Source organism: Sander lucioperca, chromosome 12 (assembly GCF_008315115.2).
Source record: "Sander lucioperca isolate FBNREF2018 chromosome 12, SLUC_FBN_1.2, whole genome shotgun sequence".
NCBI classification, from domain to species: Eukaryota; Metazoa; Chordata; class Actinopteri; order Perciformes; family Percidae; genus Sander; species Sander lucioperca.
In genome coordinates this window covers 13418272-13440277 of record NC_050184.1, presented here as the reverse complement: position 1 = coordinate 13440277, position 22006 = coordinate 13418272, and the positions used below count along the sequence as shown (strand labels likewise).

The following is a 22006-nucleotide window of genomic DNA, read 5'->3' as shown; positions in this document are numbered from 1 at the left end:
ACACAAGAGCCACAGACCTTGACCGACCCCATTAACTTTCTCGCTAAAGTCTCCTTCTTATCCAATTTACAAACATGAATACACGTCTGGTCCTGCACCTTAGCTTGTTGAACGAGACAAACGTCAGTTTGCAACAACACATTGATATTATTTCTCACTACGGAGAGGGATGACTAAATTTCAGTTGGACTTTACTAAACCTTTTCTTATCAGCCATTTTGAAAGTGGAACTTACATTTTAATATGCTGTATGTTTCATAAGAAAATTTGAATGAAAGCCATAATGTCTTGTTTTGTATATAGACCAAAAGAAATGTTGTTGTAGAGATGGGATAAAAGCAACCATACTGTTTAATGTAGACTGGGCTTTTATACTTTGCACAGAGTATGTGGTGCTTCATTTAGCAAACATTGCTGTATACCGTATTCAAAAATATTAAACCTATAGTGCGCTACTATTTTATATGGTGCACGACCACCGAAGACTTGCATCATGTTGACAGTGTTGTTGTCATTACTTAGAATTCCTCACAGGGGCGACAGAAACTACGCAGCTTTAAGTAATTTGTTCAAGGCTCTACCTACAGTCTTCTGAGAAGTCAATATAATTTGGAGAGCTGCCATGTGGCCTTTTTCACCACAAGAACTTTCCAGGAGCCTTTTCAAGAAGTCTGGAACTTCTCTTAATCTATGACCACAGGAATTTAGTTACTGTTGTAGTCCAGGGACTGTAGTTTCTGTCGCCAAAATGGCTCTGCTCCCGAGTAGCCCACTTTGATTGCAAAGGTCTAGGAACTATGACACCAGAGAAACAAATATCAGAAAATAAAAAATAAAAAACTGTTTTTTCTTAGTGTGTTTCCATATTTCCGCATTTGAAGAACTGCGAACATTCGGCAAATTAGACGAATGATGAATTTAAAAGCGACAGCAGTGTTGAAAACACAATTTTCAACCAGGTAGCCCCTCACTCTCTTTCTCATTCACTCACTAGCTCTCTTGACTCTCATTTTCAATATTAATTGTACATCAAGAATGGTCCACCCCTCGTAATATTGATATAACTCTCACCTAGTATTTTATACAGGTGTTTCGACGGGTGTCCCTGGACCAAATGTTAAATGAAGTGAAATTAAATTCTTCAAGTACCTCACTGTTTTGTGAATTAAGCAGTGCATAAGTTGTAGTTGCCACAGCCTCTGTATTTGACCTATCAATGACATTCAACACTGCAACTCTACCCCTATTGTTCCTGGACCTTAGGGGCTTTCCAACCGGAGGGATTTTTGCAGTTCTTAGAACTAAACGTTCCTAGAACACTTGTTTCGTCGTGTTCCGACAGGAAAATTTGGGGGATTTTTAAGTTCCTCTGGCCGCAGTAGCGTACTTTTTTAGCTCCTACTTCAGAGCAGGGTCTTTTCCCTTTTCCTAGGTGTACTTGATTGGTCGAACTTATAAGTCACGGCCACTGCCAACTCGGAACTTGCAGACAGAGCAACAACCAACAACGGGACATTTTTAACAATTTTCACCATCTTATTCATCATTTAATTCACTTCTGACAACGTTTTAGGCGAGAAATTAACTGTTTAGATTTCGAATATAGGCAGTCTTGCGCAAATTGATGCCGAATTGACAATTTGCTTTAAAATTTTCGGAGTTGAGAAGCTCCATGAAGTGAGGCGACAGCCAGCAAGCGCCTGCCCCGGTCTCTAGCTCGTCGCTGGCCCAGTCATGCTCAGACACCTCGCTGTAAGCAGGAGGTCTCTCAGACCTCTCTCGTAAATAAGAGGCTTTTATTTTGTAGTATCTGACGATTTACAACTTGACTTATGTTTAATTACGCCTACATATATTCAATTCAAATGTATTCCATACATAATGTGATGTGGTATGGTTGATGACATTAGCAGAGGGGCCCTAAAACAAAAGTGACTATGTTTCTCCTAGTCCATGTATAGGACACTCATGGTTGACCTTTACAGTGAGGAAAATAAGTATTTGAACACCCTGCTATTTTGCAAGTTCTCCCACTTAGAAATCATGGAGGGGTCTGAAATTGTCATCGTAGGTGCATGTCCACTGTGAGAGACATAATCTAAAAAAAAAAATCCAGAAATCACAATATATGATTTTTTAACTGTTTATTTGTATGATACAGCTGCAAATAAGTATTTGAACACCTGTCTATCAGCTAGAATTCTGACCCTCAAAAACCTGTTAGTCTGCCTTTAAAATGTCCACCTCCACTCCATTTATTATCCTAAATTAGATGCACCTGTTTGAGGTCGTTAGCTGCATAAAGACACCTGTCCACCCCATACAATCAGTAAGAATCCAACTACTAACATGGCCAAGACCAAAGAGCTGTCCAAAGACACTAGAGACAAAATTGTACACCTCCACAAGGCTGGAAAGGGCTACGGGGAAATTGCCAAGCAGCTTGTTGAAAAAAGGTCCACTGTTGGAGCAATCATTAGAAAATGGAAGAAGCTAAACATGACTGTCAATCTCCCTCGGACTGGGGCTCCATGCAAGATCTTACCTCGTGGGGTCTCAATGATCCTAAGAAAGGTGAGAAATCAGCCCAGAACTACACGGGAGGAGCTGGTCAATGACCTGAAAAGAGCTGGGACCACCGTTTCCAAGGTTACTGTTGGTAATACACTAAGACGTCATGGTTTGAAATCATGCATGGCATGGAAGGTTCCCCTGCTTAAACCAGCACATGTCAAGGCCCGTCTTAAGTTTGCCAATGACCATTTGGATGATCCAGAGGAGTCATGGGAGAAAGTCATGTGGTCAGATGAGACCAAAATAGAACTTTTTGGTCATTATTCCACTAACCGTGTTTGGAGGAAGAAGAATGATGAGTACCATCCCAAGAACACCATCCCTACTGTGAAGCATGGGGGTGGTAGCATCATGCTTTGGGGGTGTTTTTCTGCACATGGGACAGGGCGACTGCACTGTATTAAGGAGAGGATGACCGGGGCCATGTATTGCAAGATTTTGGGGAACAACCTCCTTCACTCAGTTAGAGCATTGAAGATGGGTCGAGGCTGGGTCTTCCAACATGACAATGACCCGAAGCACACAGCTAGGATAACCAAGGAGTGGCTCTGTAAGAAGCATATCAAGGTTCTGGTGTGGCCTAGCCAGTCTCCAGACCTAAACCCAATAGAGAATCTTTGGAGGGAACTCAAACTCCGTGTTTCTCAGCGACAGCCCAGAAACCTGACTGATCTAGAGAAAATCTGTGTGGAGGAGTGGGCCAAAATCCCTCCTGCAGTGTGTGCAAACCTGGTGAAAAACTACAGGAAACGTTTGACCTCTGTAATTGCAAACAAAGGCTACTGTACCAAATATTAACATTGATTTTCTCAGGTGTTCAAATACTTATTTGCAGCTGTATCATACAAATAAATAGTTAAAAAATCATACATTGTGATTTCTGGATTTTTTTTTTTTTTAGATTATGTCTCTCACAGTGGACATGCACCTACGATGACAATTTCAGACCCTTCCATGATTTCTAAGTGGGAGAACTTGCAAAATAGCAGGGTGTTCAAATACTTATTTTCCTCACTGTATCTCAACTCATACATATACCCTCCCACTTTAGGTTATACAATGTACAGAATATATACCAGTGTTAACAGCAGAACTTCAGAACGACGTATTGGAAGGAATTGGTTTGGTCGTCCTCCAAGCTCTCTGCAGGAGTTTGTAAATTGATGATGAATCTTTGTAATAAACCTTTTTATAATCAGATCAGTGTCAGCGGATTCCTCTTCATACAGCATTACTATGAAAGACACCACAATTTCGCCGTTGACGGTTCGTTTGTTTAAATATCACAACACATGTCCATCATAAGATTAACGGGAACCTGTGGTTAACTGTCTTTTCGGAGTTAAACTCCACAAGCGTGTCCTGCGGCTCGCCGGCCGTCACACACACACACACACACACACACACACACACACACACACACACACACACACACACACACACACAGTCAGCAGCAGGCAGAGGCAGGGTCTGTTCCGAGTATAATAATCCCCGCCTGTGTTGAGCAAAACATTACGTGAATTACTACAAAAATGGATGGAATGCGGAACTCGGAAAAGTGGACTGATGCGGAGGTGCAGGCACTGCTGGCCATGTAAGGCCTCCCATAGACAGTGGGAATGCAAACGGAAAAAAAAGATTTTGGGGGAGAGTAGTTCTTAGAACTGCTAAGTACTATGTGGTCGGAAAGCACCTAAGAATGTACTTTTTTTTGCCACCCGGAACTATTTTACAGGAACTACATTTAGAGATTAGTTCCCCGGTCAAAACACAGTTTTAGTTCCTTAGTTCATCACAAGGTTCTTGGTGACCATGTAAAGTTCCTAAAGTGGAAATGTCCTACAGAGGTAGTAATTTCTGTTGCACAGGAATTATTGGGGTGAAGTTTGCTGTGCTAAGTGTAGCAGATTGATCAAACACAAGCCATAAGGCTGCAACAATGTCTTTTGCATTTATAGATTAAGTAAGCAGTGGTTGTCCCTAGCATCGGGATGGGGATTTTCTTTTCATGACTAGTCTAAAAAAAGAGCAAGATAAAGAAAGAGAGACTAGGCTAATTGTTAATTGTCTAAATGTGGGTACATAGGAAGTTAGAAAAATAACACTCTGGTCTAACCTATTTGATGTTTTCATTTCTACAGGTTTTTTTGCAACGTTGATTTCAACACAACAGTCAGGAAACTGTAAATTACAAATAAAACACAATTACTCTTGAGGTTTTTTTTGTTCTGGACGTGACACATTATGATGAATTGTTTTAACAGAAATTACAATAGCATGTACACCATGTGCTGATAATTATGTGTCCCGATTTTTGTCTTCTTTCTCTGAGAGTTTAGAGCCAGAATTCAGTCCTGCTGCTTCAGACAGTGAATGCAGTCTCTATAACCCCTTGCAGGTTAGCCTGTAGTACTGGGAGGCTGATTGCTCTCCCCAGGGCACAGGTAATCCAGTGTCTCTCCTCAGAACTAAACAGCACTTTCTTCAGCTGTCAATCAATAAATGAATCCAGGCCACTGAGGGTTATTTCCATGTTACGGATCCCCTGGGGCGAAGATGAGGCAAACGGTGAATGATTAATGGAGAATGAGTGAAGGCCAGCATTAAGACATGAGTAGGGCCATCTGAATGCAATATCCCTCAAGCAAAAGTTGACTGGGAAGTAGTTCCAGATGATGGGTGGGTTTTGTGCATTCCCTTATGTAGATGCCAACTCCAATAACACCATGTAGCTAATAAAATGCTCTCTTTGTGAATTATACCTAGCCTCTTTCTTCATGGCCGTGTGGTGTGTTTCTTTCTCTGCCCACGTGTCTCCAGCTGGTCAATGGCCTCAAACTCATAAACTTCCATTTCCAGCTTTTCTTGTCCTTTTTGCTCCAACAAACTCTCCAACCGTGATTGTCAACATTTGATGCCATTGTCAGATCATACAACAGGGCCATCACATACAGTATATTGTGCTGCTGGACTTGACCCCACTTTAGATACAATCGATTAGTATGCGGCAAGTGGCAGTGGAGTCCATTAATGGTCATCAGTCTGTATTTAAAACACCCAACAATATGTGTGACAGCAATGTGCAAAAGATTGGTCTTGCTTGTGCATTTTAAATGTAACATTTTTTATTATGCATTTGATTTTTGCTGTTTTGTCATGACTCTTTGAAAGATTTTGCGATAGATGTTGCTGAGAGATGATTGAAATGTACCTTGTTTTCTTGTTCTTTTCTTGTTTTTATACTCGAGATTCAAGTGTGAAGCAAAGCATCTAAATCAAGTATTGATTGGACACCTTTCTAAAGGCCCTTGCCCTCCATCTTGTACCCGAGATGTAATTCTGCCTTCCCCCCTTCACAAATCTCTGCGGAGCGGTCGCTGTTTAGTTTTAAACTCTTTGGAGAGAACGTTCCACAGCCAGCGATCAATACCCTCCCCGGCAGGGCGTGGAGGTGGTGACATCAATTACCACTCGGATCAAGGTGATAAAGTAGCGTCCTTTCGGAAATGGCAGTTAGCCTCCTTGTCATTGTGTACAGGAAAGAAGGTTGTCTACATTAAAATAAAAGGACCTTGGACTGAAAGTACCTGGTGTACAACCAGAACATACAGTTTAAACGTTACATTTAATACCAGTCAACCACTCGTAAAACTGTGAAGTGCATTTACAGTGCATCTGCTCTTCTGACATGCCATAATATCCATGATTTATACAGACATGCGGAGAGGGGATTTTACTTTCAACAAAAAAAAAAAAACTTAATTTGCACCCGCTGACACACCAAACACCTAAATCCAAATCTAGTAGTTTGTATTACAGCCATAGATCCCTTAATTTGGCCTTTCAGTCAAAGGATTCAGGAAGCACGACTCCAGTGCGTGTTGTATTGTGTTGCTGTACATTTTCCTGACTTATAACCATATAACGTAGATGGATATCTGTATATTCTGAAAGATTTGACATTGGCAGGTGTTATAGCCTTCAGTGTTGTCAGCCTTCAAGTCTCGTGAGAAAGGGAGCTGCGGGTCGTAGGGGATTGCACAAAGGGAGCTAACGGCAAACACGGCCCCTTTTTAAAAAGCAAAAATGGGATTGATTCCTGTACTCTTGTTGCTTAGCAACTGCAGAGCCTCAATGAGAGAGGATATTGACCTCTTTTTGATAATGTCCAACTACTTTTTTCCCCACTCTGTATATCCAGAGATTTTACAATGTCATATTCTGTCCCCCCATGTGTGCACAGTTTATTGTTCATTTAATATCATAGAGAAATATTATATCGGGGTTGTCACTTACTGGTGCAGCCTGTAAGTAAGAAGGTCTTTGAATGAGATTACACATCTTGCATAGCATGAATTGGGTTAACAAGGGCACTCAATGGGACTAACCAGTTTTTGTTGCTAATTTAGTCAATTAACATGTTTCTAGACCTCCCCTTCGCTAAATGGCCCTAGAGCTGCCACAGACACATTCCTATCACCGTGAGAAATGTACTTCAGCCACAGGCAAAACTGTTACGCATGTTCCAGCATGCCCTAAAATGAAAATTGATTTCTAAATTTCATTAACATTTTCTCCTCCTCTTGTTCTGTGTGCACTCTCTGTATCCATGCTTGGCTGGCTGCGTGCAGTAATTGCAAATTATCACGTGCTAATCAATTTGTTCTTTCTGGAGGCTGTGGGTGGGTGGGAATGAGCTTTGCTGTGATCACTTTTTTTGTTTAAACTACTATTTTTAGCTAAGGAGCATAACAGTAGCTCATGTGTTAATTAAAGCACATGCACCTGTTGGGTTTACTGAAAAACACAATGGGCTCTTTCATGAGGTGGTCTCATGTAGGAGGCTTCCATGCTGTATGTGTTTGTCTAAAAGAGCGAGAGAGGCACTCAGTGATTCTACGAAGAAGGAAATACGTGTTTGTAAAGATCTAATTAGAATAAACATTTCATAAAACTAAGCTGTTGAAAACATGTTTTAAGACACTGTCCCGGTGATATAAACAAGGAAGCTTTATCCTTACTTTTCACTTCCTTTCCTTAGAACACGTCTGCTCCATCATCGCTTCCATGCTGAGAAATCTCAAGTCCCAACAGAGAAGCAGACTCCTCAACAAGTTCACAGAGAATGACTGTGAGAAGGTTAGTTTTCGTCATCTTCCGGATGTTTTCCTCTTTTATCCTCCTTCCTTCTCTCTTTTTTTTCTGCATCCACTGTTTTTGCCAGCGGATTGCTTCATCAGGGATGTCTAAGCTGAGGTGTTTGTATCCCGAACATCCAACTTGAACCAGAACAGGCCTGACATTTCCTACATTTAAAGGCCCTTAAAACATATTTTCTCAAGTTCCTTACTATGGCCGATGATGTCTTACATGAACACGATATGTTCTGCCAAAGTTAGAACGGTTTCAGTTTTCCTCTGCAGTTTTTAGCTGGTTTGAAGTTGCCCTAGCTTAGTTGGACAAATGTGATGACACATATTTCCCGTACCAATCAGCAACATTTGACTGATTTGAAAATCAGAATGTCGCGAGAAATTTCGAACTATGTGGTTACCCTTACTCACTCTCTTCATGCATGTTTATCAAGGCCACTTACTTCTGTGTCAGAAGTGACACAGAAGACATTTGGCTGGAACAAATAACCGGCTAAAACGTAGTTATCATAAAGTCACTGTATCCAAGTGTATCATTCTAATCTTATTTTTTGGCAGAGGGAAGAAGCAGACATTTGCAAGGCAGGTTCACATCCAGGCCACTCAGCCAGTGACTGCACTTCTCTGTACCCGTGTATACTTCAGTTCTGCCACGTGTTACAGAACTTGAGAAAGTGAATAAAATATCAAGCCTGACACCTCAGCTGCAACATTTCTTTCTGTTAACTCCCACAATTCCCCTCAGTCATGCAAAGATTTTCACATATTTAGTGTGTTGCTAAGGGCCGTTTTAATAGGACTCAAGGCTTTTAATGCGGAAAACTGCCGTGCATATCAAACACTGATGTCTTCTTCACCACTAAGTTATCTTTGACTGTCATTTACATCATCCACGTACTCAGTTATTTGTTCATTATACGGAGATGTATAATGTCTTTGACTTATGTTAATACAACAAATTAGAATCTTAAAATGTTCACCTTTGCTTGTCTTTGTTGTCTTCTTGATAAACCCTCCCCTTAACAATCTAAGAGGTTGGCAGCAAACTGTCTTGAAGCAATCTTGAATGCTTTTGTGAAGAAAATGAAGACATCATTTGAACACGGCTGAAATATTGCTCCACGAACATACGAACATATCGGGAGTGGACAACGCATATGTATTATTAAGTCATAAAATCACATTTATGAAATAATTTTTGGTTTTATATATTTATCCTAAATTGCATTTTTCATATCTGCCCTCCAAGTGTCATCTTGTTCTATCTCTTCTTTGTGCTCTCTCCCTCCTCTCTCATATTTCTCTCACTTTCTCTCTGTCCGCCTCCTTTCATTGTCTCTCCAGGTTGATCGACTGATGGAGATGCATTTTAAGTACCTGGAGGCTGTTCAACAGGCGGACAAGAGAATTGAAGGAGAGAAACACGTAAGCATCTCTCCCTTTCCTTCCATCCATTTCTCCCATCCTCTCACCCACCCTCCTCCTCTCTGTGCTGTGTCGTTTACACTAGCTTTACATCAGGCAGCTTGCTGGATGGATGTATTCACCTGAACCATTAAGGTTTTCAGCGTTACTCAAATGAAATGCCACCCAAGTGTGGTTATGTTCTACAGTATGTTTTTGGTGTTTTATTATCAACGAATGAACCCGACCAGCAGTTTGATCCAGAACTGACTGTAGCCTGAGAAGACCTCGTCCAAACCTGACACATATCTCCACACGCCATAGACCAGAACGGCAAAATCAGCACCACTTCATTACTGGTAGTATTAATAACAGTAGGCCCTGTAAACCTAATGACTGGCATCAGCATCAATGAGTTTCTTCCAAAAAGTCACCCCTACACATTAAGTTTCAACTCCACTTGAGATAATTCCTTCATAAGTCAGTTACAGATAACATTACAACAGCTTTTAATCTTTATAAACATTTCATATTAATGTGTTGTTTTGGTCCCGCTCCTTTGTTGTTGTTGCTGTACAATGACGTGCATCATTAAACAGCATACCTTTACCTTTACCGTTTATCAGGTAAAACCAGACCAGTCTTTAGTCTTAAGTGATTGTTTGCATTGTGCTGAGATTAGTATCGAGCGTATGACTCAGTCTGGCAGAGGGTCTTCTTTACTGTGCTTGTGTCAGAGTGGGCTACAGCTCCAGAGACCATGGGGATATTTACTTTGGCTTTGTGGCTTTTTAGGTGCTCAGCAACTTAAATGTGTTTGCTTTTACCAAAGGACTGTGCAGTACTTTAGGGCATTCCTGCTTAGAAAAGCACAATATGGGAGGTGAGAATGGAAATTTATAGAACTGTCCGCTGCAGCAGATGAATCACTGCTGACTGACCACTCCGGCAGAGGAAGTTGTGTCTGAAATTAAAAGCAGGTGTAAAATCTGCTGCTCTGTTTTATCTGACACATACGGAGTGTGAGAGGCTATAAACAGGTGGAAACATGGAGGGACAGATACGGACAGAGAAACGCATATTCAAAGACGCATTACAAAGTTATTTTACCAGAGCTCTCAGTTCGGTACTACAACCGAAGACAAAGGAACAGCACTGCAACAGTCTGTTCTTTTCCACACGTCTTCACCTTTCTGTTTCCCATCGACACCTCCTCTCTTTTTTCTCCTGACTTTTAATGACTTCCAGTCCAGTGAGATATGATTAAAGCAGCCGATAATAGTAATTAAGTAGGCCATTATATTTTCTGTTTACAGAAATAATATCTAGTCAAAGAATGTTGAAAAGTTTTAACACAGATTTTTCGTAACAAATCAGTGATCTTTTGTTGGCATTCCTATGCTGAGTGTTTGCACTCTTGAAGTTCCACAAGTGTCTTCTCTTCAACTAATATTCCAAGTGCTGCAGCAGCTGTTACTTTCCAGCGCAACGCGCATCAAAACATTTCGGCATCAGGTCTTATTTACTTCACTTTGTGCAAATCGGAGTAACTGCGACTGATCTCATTGACAAATGTAGTCTATTAGCTTGACCACTTGACATTACCGCCTATTCAGACCGAGACCATTGCCGTGTTAACTAACTCATTCGTTAAACTTAAGGAGGTAATCCTTAACCGTGTTACAAAGTAATCTGTGGAATGTTGCCGTACATACTTGAATGGCCAATGCTGTGTATTGCAGGATGAAGTCACATTGCACTGCGGCAAAAGTTGAACTCTTAACCGAAAGATGGTTTAAATATGGTGATGTTCCACTCCACTCGATCAGGAGATTGAGATCGACAGACACTGATCAGTGTTTTCATCATCATAATCTTTATTCGTTTTAATGAGTCCTGGTCCTCACTGTATCATTGGGTGAAAATCCACTAATTTAATTAAGTCTATTATTGAGTCATCCAGTCTTGCAAGCAGGGTTTAATTCAAACAACTGCATAAACACCATAACAAAAGGGGCGATAACGGGGAGGGAGGGATACAGATAGAAGATAAGTAACCAGGCAGGGGATAATGGCTTCAACAGAGAGAGAAAGAGCATCCCGTCCTCAGAAAGGGGGGAAGGCAGGTGGAGATACTGTAAATATCAGAACAGGAAGTGCAGCTAAAAGGAGAGGATTGGAAGGTTAAAAGGGGGAAATGGAGAACTGGAAAAAGGGAAAGAGAAAGCATTTAAATGGAAGAGGAAATGATGAATCGGAGGCAGTAGTGGGTGGAGACAGATAAGTGTGAGATTCCTATCTAAAGATGACAGAAGATTAATTTCACAGACAGTTATCGTGGTGGGATTGCCAAGAAAAGGCCAGGCAGTTTGACATTTTCTCTCCCGCCCTCTTTTTTTCTCTCCTTTTCACTCTACCTGTCTTCATCTGTTGCTCTCCCGTCTCTTCCTCCGGGATGGCGAAAGCATGACTTTATGATACCCCGGTCATAAGAAACCTTGTCTGGGTATGCCACTATCTTGAACTATGAATTCTGTTAAGGAAATAGTAAACTGTAATTATCCTGCACCCCAAGATTTACCATCTATAGATGACTCTCAACCGGTCTTTTCTCTAACAGATGTCTCTGAATCTGTAGTAAAAACAACTCTGAACTCTCTTAAAAATTCTAAATCAAAGGATGTTTTTGGACTGGATGCCATGCTTATAAAAAGTCATACAGATACCTTAATTAAGCCAATAACAAAGTTAATAAATGCTTCAATTACAGAAGGGAAATTTCCAAAAGATTGGAAGTCAGCCATAGTTGTCCCAGTCTATAAAACAGGGGACCCAACTGATGTGAGCAACTACAGGCCTATTAGTATCTTACCAGTTGTCTCAAAAATTGCAGAGAAATGTGTTGCTGAACAAATGACCACTCATCTCAACACTAGCCCTTACACACTGCATCCTATGCAATTTGGTTTTAGAGTAAATCATTCCACTGACGGCAAATTGCTTCCTCCTGGAGAACATTAAACTTAAATTAGGTAAAGGAGGTGTTGTTGGGGCTATATTCCTGGATTTTAAAAAGGCATTTGATACTGTGAATCATCAAATATTCATTTCTAGACTAGCGAATTTAAATTTTTCATCTAACGTGTTGAATTGGATGAAGTCTTATCTTGCAGATAGGTTTCAGTGTGTAAGAGTGGGTAATGAAACATCACCCGTTATGATCAATGAGATGGGTGTGCCCCAGGGTTCTATCTTAGGACCTCTGTTGTTTAGCTTATACGTAAATGACTCACCATCAATTTGTACAGGGTGTGAAGTTCAGATGTATGCAGATGATACTATAATATACGTCCATGCTAAAACTAAAAAATAAGTAATTCGTAAACTTAATTTAGCAATGAAAAATGTAACTACATGGCTTCAAGATTCTCACTTGTGTCTAAGTGCTAAGAAAACTGTTTGTATGTTTTTTTCAAAGACACACTCCACTACAGATTGTGATCACAAAATCTATGTGTCTGGTGAGAATATTCAAGTTGTCTCTCATGTCAAATATCTTGCTATCATCCTTGACTCCAACTTGTCTTTCAAAAAACAAGTGAAAAAAGTAATCCAAATAACTAAATACAATATAGCCAATTTTAAATATATAAGAAGCTGCATAACAACTTCAGCAGCAAAATTATATTTGGATTCGATGACTATCCCTCATCTACTATATTGTATGACAAGCTGGACGCAAGCAAAAGATACAACCCTTAAGCCTGTTCTTTCTTTGTATAAACAGGCCCTGAAAGTGCTAGACAGAAAACACAATACTTATAATTATTGTAAAATTCTTAACAAACATGACATCCTTAGTTGGGAAAATCTAATTAAATACAATGACACCTGCCTAATGTTTAAGATCCTGAATGGCAAAGCACCTCCACCACTCAATAATTTTATAAAACAAAAAAATTCTGAGAGGGGACTGTGTAACCCCTTACAGGTCCAGCTCCTTTAGTCAATCGTGTTTTTCTGTTAGAGCCTCTAATAGGTGGAACACTTTACCAAAATGAAATAAGAAACTGCACCACCTACCATCATTTCACACAAAGTCTCAAGGCCTGGCTCTTGCATAGTCAGAGTTGTGAACATTTTTAAACCAGTATTTTTTATATTATTGTTGTTATTACTGATAAACTGCTGCTAACATGTTTGATGTGTTGATATCTTGCCCGGTATCAAATTTAACTCGCCTTGCGTTTCTTGGGGATGTATGAAAAATTGAATTGTATTTTAAATATTTTACCATCTCAGTGCCATATTAACGCATACCTAACTACTGATGTAACCTAGTATCATCTTTTCATTACTGCTGTTACGGCTTTGCATGGTTGAGCGGTGTTAGAAGATGGGTTAGGTCTATGTTACTTGAATGTGTTCTGATGTTTGCATGGCTTCCTATACTGAAGGTGGATACTGTTTGATGTATAGTTACGCTGGGGTTTTGATGCTTCCTGTGGCACTGCATGGCAAGCTGAGAAATCTTTTCTGTATGGTGTCTTGTTGATTCTTGTCTGTGTAGTTTAATCTGTACTAATGTCTCTTTGACTTTTGTCTGTATAGATTAACCTGCACTAATATCTTGCTGCTTCTTGCTGCTCTGGTCTAAAATCATCTGGCCAAAGGACTATAGTTGAAAATTAGCCGGCTGGCTAACACTGGCACATTTACAGAAATGTTGATTAATGTGTGTTGTCCTTTACAAATAAATAAATACAAAAAAAAAATACTTTTCCATTTCCAAATTTCCATTCCACTCCATTACAGACAGAATACCAGCTGATCTGAGTGGGTGGCTGATCTTTAATCTAATATCTACATTGCCCATTATCAGCAACCATTCATCCAATGTTCGAAAGGCACATTCTGTTTACTAATCTGATATCATTTTAAAAGGCTAACTGAGAAAACATTGGAGAACCCTGCAATTATGTAAGCACATAATGTAATCTGAAAACTGCTGCCCAGGTTAAAAAAAAACAATGCAAGTGATCTCAGCTGGTATTCTGTCTGTAATGGAGTGGAATGGAAATTTCTAAGTGACCCCAAACTTTTGACCGGTAGTGTATATATGCAGAATAATCTCATATTTAAAATAGAATTTAATACATATTGCTGCATTAGTGCATAGGAAAAATGACAGGTGGTGCTCGAAAATTCTTGTGAGCCTTTTTTTTTTTTTGGAGGGTGGAGCTCGTATGAAATGGAATGTTTTCAGGGTTACAGCTTTCATGTGAGCGTACTGACTTTCAGGAGCAAAAAAAGCAGAATCCAACCCTAAAGAACCTGTGCTTTGTCACCCTAAACTGGGCTAAAATTAAAGAGATTGTCATCTCATGAAGCTTTTAAAAAAAAAAACTTTTAATTTAATTTCTCACTGCTTATATTACATGTTTTTAACTAGATCTGAGGTCGGGTAATGTTTTGCATTGACCCAATTTATTTAAGGATTGTTTTAAGTTGTTCATGCTTGTTGGTGGATGGATTTCTTTTTTATTGTCTTGTACTGGGTCTAAAATGACACTGATGCAACGTATTAAAGATTGGGTTTCTTTCCCCGTGTGGCCCACTAGATTGCACAGAAGGCTGCTCTTCCATTCCTACTGTTACAACTCTTAATACTGAAATCACCCAGATGATACTTTAACTCACAATCACGAATCACAGCTTCCACCAAATGTCAAATTATGTTAAATAAGGTGATAAAGACGCCACAACCCAGTTCTGTCCAGCGCCTCAGCTGAATCGGCTGCCGTCAGCAGCAGCCTTTTATCTCTCTCTACCATGCCTTTTGGTTTCCCCTAGTTAAGCCTGTTCTTAAGGGGCGGTAAGCAAAATGTTTTTCCTCTGCAACATATTATCCACAGATTTCTCAGGAGGATAGCAAAGGAAAAAGCTGCTGCTGCTTTTTCTCCCTGTCTCCAGCCCAGTCCCTTTTTAATAAGCTGCTTATTTTCCTCCCACCTTGGTATCTCCTCTCTTTCTAGCCTTCTGATTTTCTCCTTCTCGCCCTTAAAGCTGCTTTTTTTCATCCTTCTTTATTTCTCATTTTTGACACCCTTTTCCCCCCTTCTCTTCTCTTCTTTTTTTTCATCTCTCTTTTCTTCTTTTGTACTACCCCCCAACATCCATCACTTCTCCTCCCACTTCTCTTAAGTGCCGTGTTTTTCTCTCCCCATGTGGTCTCCTTTATTTTCTTATCCTCTTTTTGTTGCATCTTACCCGTTATCTGTTTTTACTTGCTCCACTCAGTTACACCTTTTCTTTCTTTGCGTCTTTTTTCTGCATATTTTCATTTTTCCTCATCCTCTATTTCTGTCTTGCTTCCTGTCTTTCACACCGCCTCCTCCCTTATCCTTCCCTCCATCATATCTTCACACCTTCTCCCTGTCCTTCCTTCCTTCCTTCCTTCCTTCTTTATTCAAAACCTCCCACCTGCTCTCAGGTTGTTGGTAACAGCTCTTGGAGATTGATGAGGCTCAGCAAAACATGGCCGAGGCCGACCTCGATACTGTAAAATGCCTGAGTGCACTTTCCTAGCACCCAAGAACCCAGTTGTGTGTGTGTGTGTGTGTGTGTGTGTGTGTCTGTGTGTCTGTGTGTCTGTGTCCGTGTGTCCGTGTTTCCGTGTGTTTCCTGTACTGGGTTGTAGCAAGAGTGTATAGCAGAAATGGTCTGGTTTAGCATTGCTGACAGTAGACATTTTAACACCAGTCTATGTTAAGTTGGAATTGGTTTTGCACCTGGATGTTATATATTTAGTTTTTAGTCTCTCTCTCTCTCTCTCTCTCTCTCTCTCTCTCTCTCTCTCTCTCTCTCTCTCTCTCTCTCTCTCTCTCTCTCTCTCTCTCTCTCTCTCTCTCCCCCTTTCTCCTCAGTAAACTTTTGTTTGTCACATCATGCTTGTCTTCCCTTCATAATTGCACACTCTTCCCTCAGTCTCCCTCATTTAGCACTCCTTCAGAAATCCCCATTCGTTAATTTTTTGAGGATGAAGGAGTGGAACACAGCAGCGCTGAGAAATGTTCTGCTTCTGCAGTTCAACTGGCGCAGTCATGTTTGGACTGGTTTATTTTAACTTCAGAGCTTTTACCTTTTTAAGTCCAGTCTGGTTATACATTCTTACATTGCACCACAAATTGGCACCAAGATGCCTGAAAATGTCTCCATCCTCTGTTTAAAGAACTGTAAAGGGGTTTATTTAACCTATTTTCTATTCATTATGTTTATAATAGAACTTATTTTTAATGGTTAATATGTTTTCGAGGACACTGCAACATTCTTTGCAATACAGGGGACCTAACGAAAGACAGGAATGCATTGTGCTTTATTAATGGTTTCCTTTTTAAACAGCGTAAAGCCAATTCTTGTGACCCGTTGCGATTTGGGTTTGACAGCATTTTATCCAGTCTGAATCCAGAATTCAATTCCTTGTAAAACACATTTTCTTACCAAAGATGCTACATAGTAAAACATTGTACATATGATATGAAATTGGGAAATACAGTATGTATCTGGCACATTGAAATAACAGTAGCATATTGATTGGCATAACTTATTTTTCACAAGCAACTTTCTCAAATACTAAAGGTCCTGATTTAGAACTTTTAAACTGATTAACTTTATTGATATATGAAATGCAGTTTAACTGGCAGAATGCGACTCTTGACAGTGACATGACGTGATCCGCTAGATCATATTACTAAAGAAGATGTATCATTCGGTTTGTGTTATGGGAACCAGAAAATCACTCACGGTTGTACAGTGGTGTTACATACAGTATATTTGCTGAGTACAGACACCAGCTGCAGAGAAAGCATTTTAACCTGAAAACAGGCATGTTTTATTTTGGCCCGCCATCAAGTTACTCACAGAATTAACGTTCATTCATCAGCAACAGCTGATTTGACGCTAGCAACATTTGACATCGAAACCGACTGCACCGGCTAAAAATGAGAAGCTGCTAGCTGAATGTTTGGTACACTACTCTGCTAATAAGACAGGAGAGATAAAAGATTTGATGACAGTTTGTTACCGCGGGAACTCAGCAACTTTCTAGTTTGACAGTCCAGGTATCAACCCAGTGTCACTGAATCTGAAACCGTTTCAACAAAACTTGAACATGATAACCTTAATGGAGATCTCATTTGTATTAGACTGCATTAGCATGAATCTCTCATTTATGCCACCTATCCAAGTTTTCTAGTGTGGCATCTTCTTCACCTCCTTGAAAACTTAAAAGATGGTAAGAACCGCATTCTTTTGTGCCTGGGGATGTGTTTTCCTCAACAGACACAATGGGCAACAATGAGCCCATTTCACGCTGGAAAACTTACTTTGACAAGCGACACATAAGTGAGATTTATGTCTTATCTTTATCTGTTTTGAAACCGCATTTTTTGTTCATACAGTAGTTTCCTTAGGATTTTTTTTCTTAGCAATCGGGGCAGGTCTGTGTGAAGTTTTGAAAAACTGTAACCACACTCTAAACCACTTTATCGGCATTGACTCACTGTGACTTCAACAAAACTGCAGAGCCGACGTAGTTTGCTCGACGAGTTTACTCTGTTCGCACCTCTGCGCACACGTGCGTGTGTGTGTGTCGGAGCTCTGCTCTCTGTCAATATGCAGAGAGGACAGAAAAGCTTGCGCTTACGCGCTCTCAGGTAGGCTACCAAAATTTGGTACTGTTTGATTTAGCACGAATCGGTCCTCGGTACTACCGACGTAATTCGGTCGGTACCCAAAAAAGTACAGAGTTCGGTACCCAACCCTAGTGCACTTACAACCGCAGCCGCGACTGCGTTGTGCGTCTGCCTTGTTTCTGGTGCCGTGGCGGGCCACCACTGCAGGGTCAGCATAGAGGAAACACTGTACAACAGAAAAGACTTTAAGGATGAAGGCTAAATGTTAGATTTTGCAAATGCTCTTCTGGTTAACTTCCCCAGCTCCAATAAAGAGCACAGCCGATTGCCTAAACTGAGCCATCCAGGACTGCCTCCTACGCAGAGGATGAGACAGTCCTTAACGGGGCTAGGACAAGGTATTAATATGACATCTCAAAAGATAACTGATAAAGTGCACACAAGTTCATCATTAGACTGTAATATCGTGTAGTTTGAATGTTTGAAACACCTTTTGTATTTTGATTAGTCTTTTTTTGCCATATGTTGGCAGTTTGAAGGCAGCTGTCAAAGATCAGGAATAACTGCTTGGGACTCAACACAGACAAACTGAGTCCCGCAGTCTGAATGCTGTGGTGTTCTTAGTAGCAAGTACCTCCTCCCTCCTGTTAACACTGCGGTTTTGCTTTGCCCCACTTTGTGAACAAACTCTTAATTGATGTGCGCCCAAAGCACAGGGCTGTTGTTTTTTTGGGAGATTATCATAACTTGAAAATGAAGCATGTTGCCTCGCACTCTCACAAAGTTCTAATTTTTTTCCCAAAGTTTACCTCATTATCAACCTCTGTATCTCTGTTTTTTTAATGAGGATATCTAGCTTCTGTCATTCTGGTATTTGTTTAAGCCCTTTTAAAGAGCATTGTGTCCTACACACACACACACACACACACACACACACACACACACACACACACACACACACACACACACACACACACACACACACACACACACACACACACACACACACACACACACACACACATATGAACACAGTCACAGTAGGTTTTTGCAAAGTGCTGACAAAGAAATCACTTTAATTCTGCATCTAAGCATCCCAGCGGAAAAGAAAGCACTGGAATAACAACTAGCGCAAAACACACACACACACACACACACACACACACACACACACACACACACACACACGTACGTACATGGTTTCTAATATGCACAACACTCGCACTGTACACACAGTCTTCCATAAATCATACACCCCCCAATGGCACAAACACACACACGCGCGCGATGCGACTGAGTTACAGTAAAGGGACTGCGACTGAAAATCACTGCTTATTACTTTGTCTGTACTGTAGCCAGGCTGCCAGGCTCCCCTGCGGTTGCAGTAATTGACTTGTCCAATCCCTCCTTTCAACACGTTACTCTTTCTCTGCTTCTTCTGTCCGGTGTTTGCCAGAGGGACTGAGCTGCCACACAAAAGATATTGGCTGCAATGTCAAAACTCACAAGTGGACAAAACTCTGCTGTTGTAATGAATACTGCCACACTGCTCGCGTCTGCCCTGGTTTTAATATCCCAAATGTCCAGCTCCACTGCTCCCAATAATGAATATTTAATGCACCTGTCATTGTTCAAAACCTTGCTCTCAACGTACACATTCGAAGGTCCGGCTTGATTCATCGTGAGTTGAACATCTTTTCTCAGTTCCATTATGGTGAGGCTCCCTGGAGTGTGCAGCAATTGACTTGTCTCGGACCTTATTTGAAAATGTTTTTCTTTTTCTTTTTTTCTTGACAAGTCCACTTATAGCTAGGGAGGAGTTATTGCAGGTGTGAAGCATTAGAAAAGTAGACAGTGTAAGGTGACTTACAGTCACCACTTTTAAGGCTTTAATGGGCCCCACAGACTACAGATGTTTTTAAACGAAACCTAAAAACATATCTTTTAAAAAAAGCTTTTTACTAAATGTATTTTTATAGGTTTTCCTTTTAACTATTTATTGACCTTGATCTTTTTAATTTTAATTATTGACTTTGAGTTTTTCAATTGCATTATTATATGCTCTGTAGCACTTTGAGATTGCTGTAATGTAAAGTGCAATACAAATAAAATGTATTATTATTTAGTAGGCATGAAACTCCTCTGGGTTAATCATGAGTAAAAAAAACTGTTTGGAAATATCGGTTTCTTTGGTAAAAAGTCAAATGTATTAGCCTTTGTAGCTACATAAAAAGTTGACAATGGCAATGACGGGGTGTTCTTGATTTGTTACAGCTCTGATTGGTGGCTGCATGTATTTGTTTGAAGCAGGAAATGCATTTCAGGACCAGCTTTTTTAACACCATAGCACCTGTCAGTTATTTTGATGAGCTGCCTTATCTAATGCTGCTTGGATCCTGGCCAGTGAACATACCACAGTATTCAATTCAATAGATCTTTCTTGTCCCCGGAGGGCAATTCTGGTGCATCATAAAAAAAATAACATGGTAGAAACGGTACTGTACATTCGACACCATCCAAAACACCATCAACAAAAAGTAACGAAACAAATTGCAACAACAAAGCCGAGCTCTGCTGCCTTTCAGCCCTTCTAGCTCATTCAGATAGTAGCAGCAAAAAATAAAATAAAAATACTTCATTACAGTGAGTATATAAGACATTAGGAACATGCTTTTTTTCTGGATTAGTGAAGGTTAACCAGGTGAATCCAAGTGGAAGCTGTTAGTTTCTTATGGTTACACTAATTAAATCCACAGTCATTCAGCGTATGTGTAGCTGAAGTGTGGTAGACTGAATAAATAAGGATTTTTTTTTTTTTAACACAAAAAATGGATATTGTTAAAACAGCTTTAGTTTGGTTTGGTGAAGTTTGCATCCAGACTACTACCAATTTGAGTAGCAGAAGCTGTCTCTGTCAACAGTTTATCCATTAGGTTAAGCTAACTATTTTACCTTTTTATCCATTAGGTTAAGCTAACTTTTTTTTAACAGTTTATCCATTACTTTTAGCTAATTATTTCACCTTTCATCCAGTAGGTTAAGCTAACTATTAAAAACTTTTTTTTCATTACTTTTAGCTAACTATTTCACCTTTTATCCAGTAGGTTAAGCTAACTGTTATAACCATTTAACCATTACTTTTGCTTTTATTTCAAATGTTTGTCCTCTCTTAGCTAACTATTTCAACAATTTATCTGCAACAATGGCACCACATGGTGATCTGGTGTTACAATTAAATCAGGTTGGTGGGAGGTATATACTGTGCAGTCAGCTTATTGTAGCTGGTAGCTTACTGGTTATTTTGACAGTAAATTTACTAAAGCTCCACGTCACACCAGTTTGGATGGTTTAATTTGGATTGTTATTTTCAACCTAAAAACAATTATGTCAATATATTTTTTAATTAGTGCTGTCAAACGATTAAAATATTTAATCGCGATTAATCGCATTAATGTCATAGTTAACTCGCAATTAATTGCACATTTTTATCTATTCTAAATGTCCCTTGATTTCTTTTTGTCCCAATATTTTTTCTCATTTTAAACGCTCTTATCAACATGGAAAAGTGGATTGGCTTGCTTTGTGCAAATGTTTTTTTTATTGAAAATAAAATTGGCATATTGTAGTGTTCAATTTCACACTAACATTCTCACTTGGAGCAAATAATCTCTCACACAATATAACGGCTTTGACGAGGGGGCGGCATCAGCTGTGTGCTTGACCATCAAGTGGTATTTCAGACTGGACGTGCTGTGATGATAGCTCAGTTCACAACGACAAAACACACAGATCACTTTGGTCTTGTCAATGGAACCATTTGGCAACTTTTTAAAAATAAACTTTCCATTCAGAATCTTACTGGCATCCATTTTGGCGTCTCGCGCTCGCCATCCACTCAAAACGTAACGTTAGTCTACTACTCTTTGGCCGGCTCGCAAGCCCAAACAAGTGTGTGCGGCGTGCCTGTTGTTTTGTTTCCGGTCTAGCTAGATCCAGGTTGGGTACCGAAACCCGGTTCCACTATGGAACCGGGTTTCGGTACCCAACGCAACCGGTAGGAATCGGACCGGATTAGAACGCAAATTTCGGTTCCTCATTTCAGTTCCACTTAATGTGTCGACTGAAATATTTTCCCTCTGTCGCTCCGAAACGGTCGTAAAAATATCACACTTTCTCTGTAGT

At 40.1% G+C, this 22006-nt stretch overlaps 1 protein-coding gene across 2 annotated transcripts in view; it reads left to right on the top strand.

Moving 5' to 3' along the window:
- The window catches only part of ctnnbl1 (catenin, beta like 1), a 68490-nt gene that overhangs the window by 33280 nt on the left and 13204 nt on the right, over positions 1-22006 (top strand). For both annotated transcript variants that reach the window (XM_031286477.2, XM_031286476.2), the window contains exons 12-13: positions 7616-7713; positions 9072-9152. In XM_031286477.2, the coding sequence (XP_031142337.1) occupies positions 7616-7713; positions 9072-9152 (179 nt within the window). The remainder of the gene's footprint in view (positions 1-7615; positions 7714-9071; positions 9153-22006) is intronic.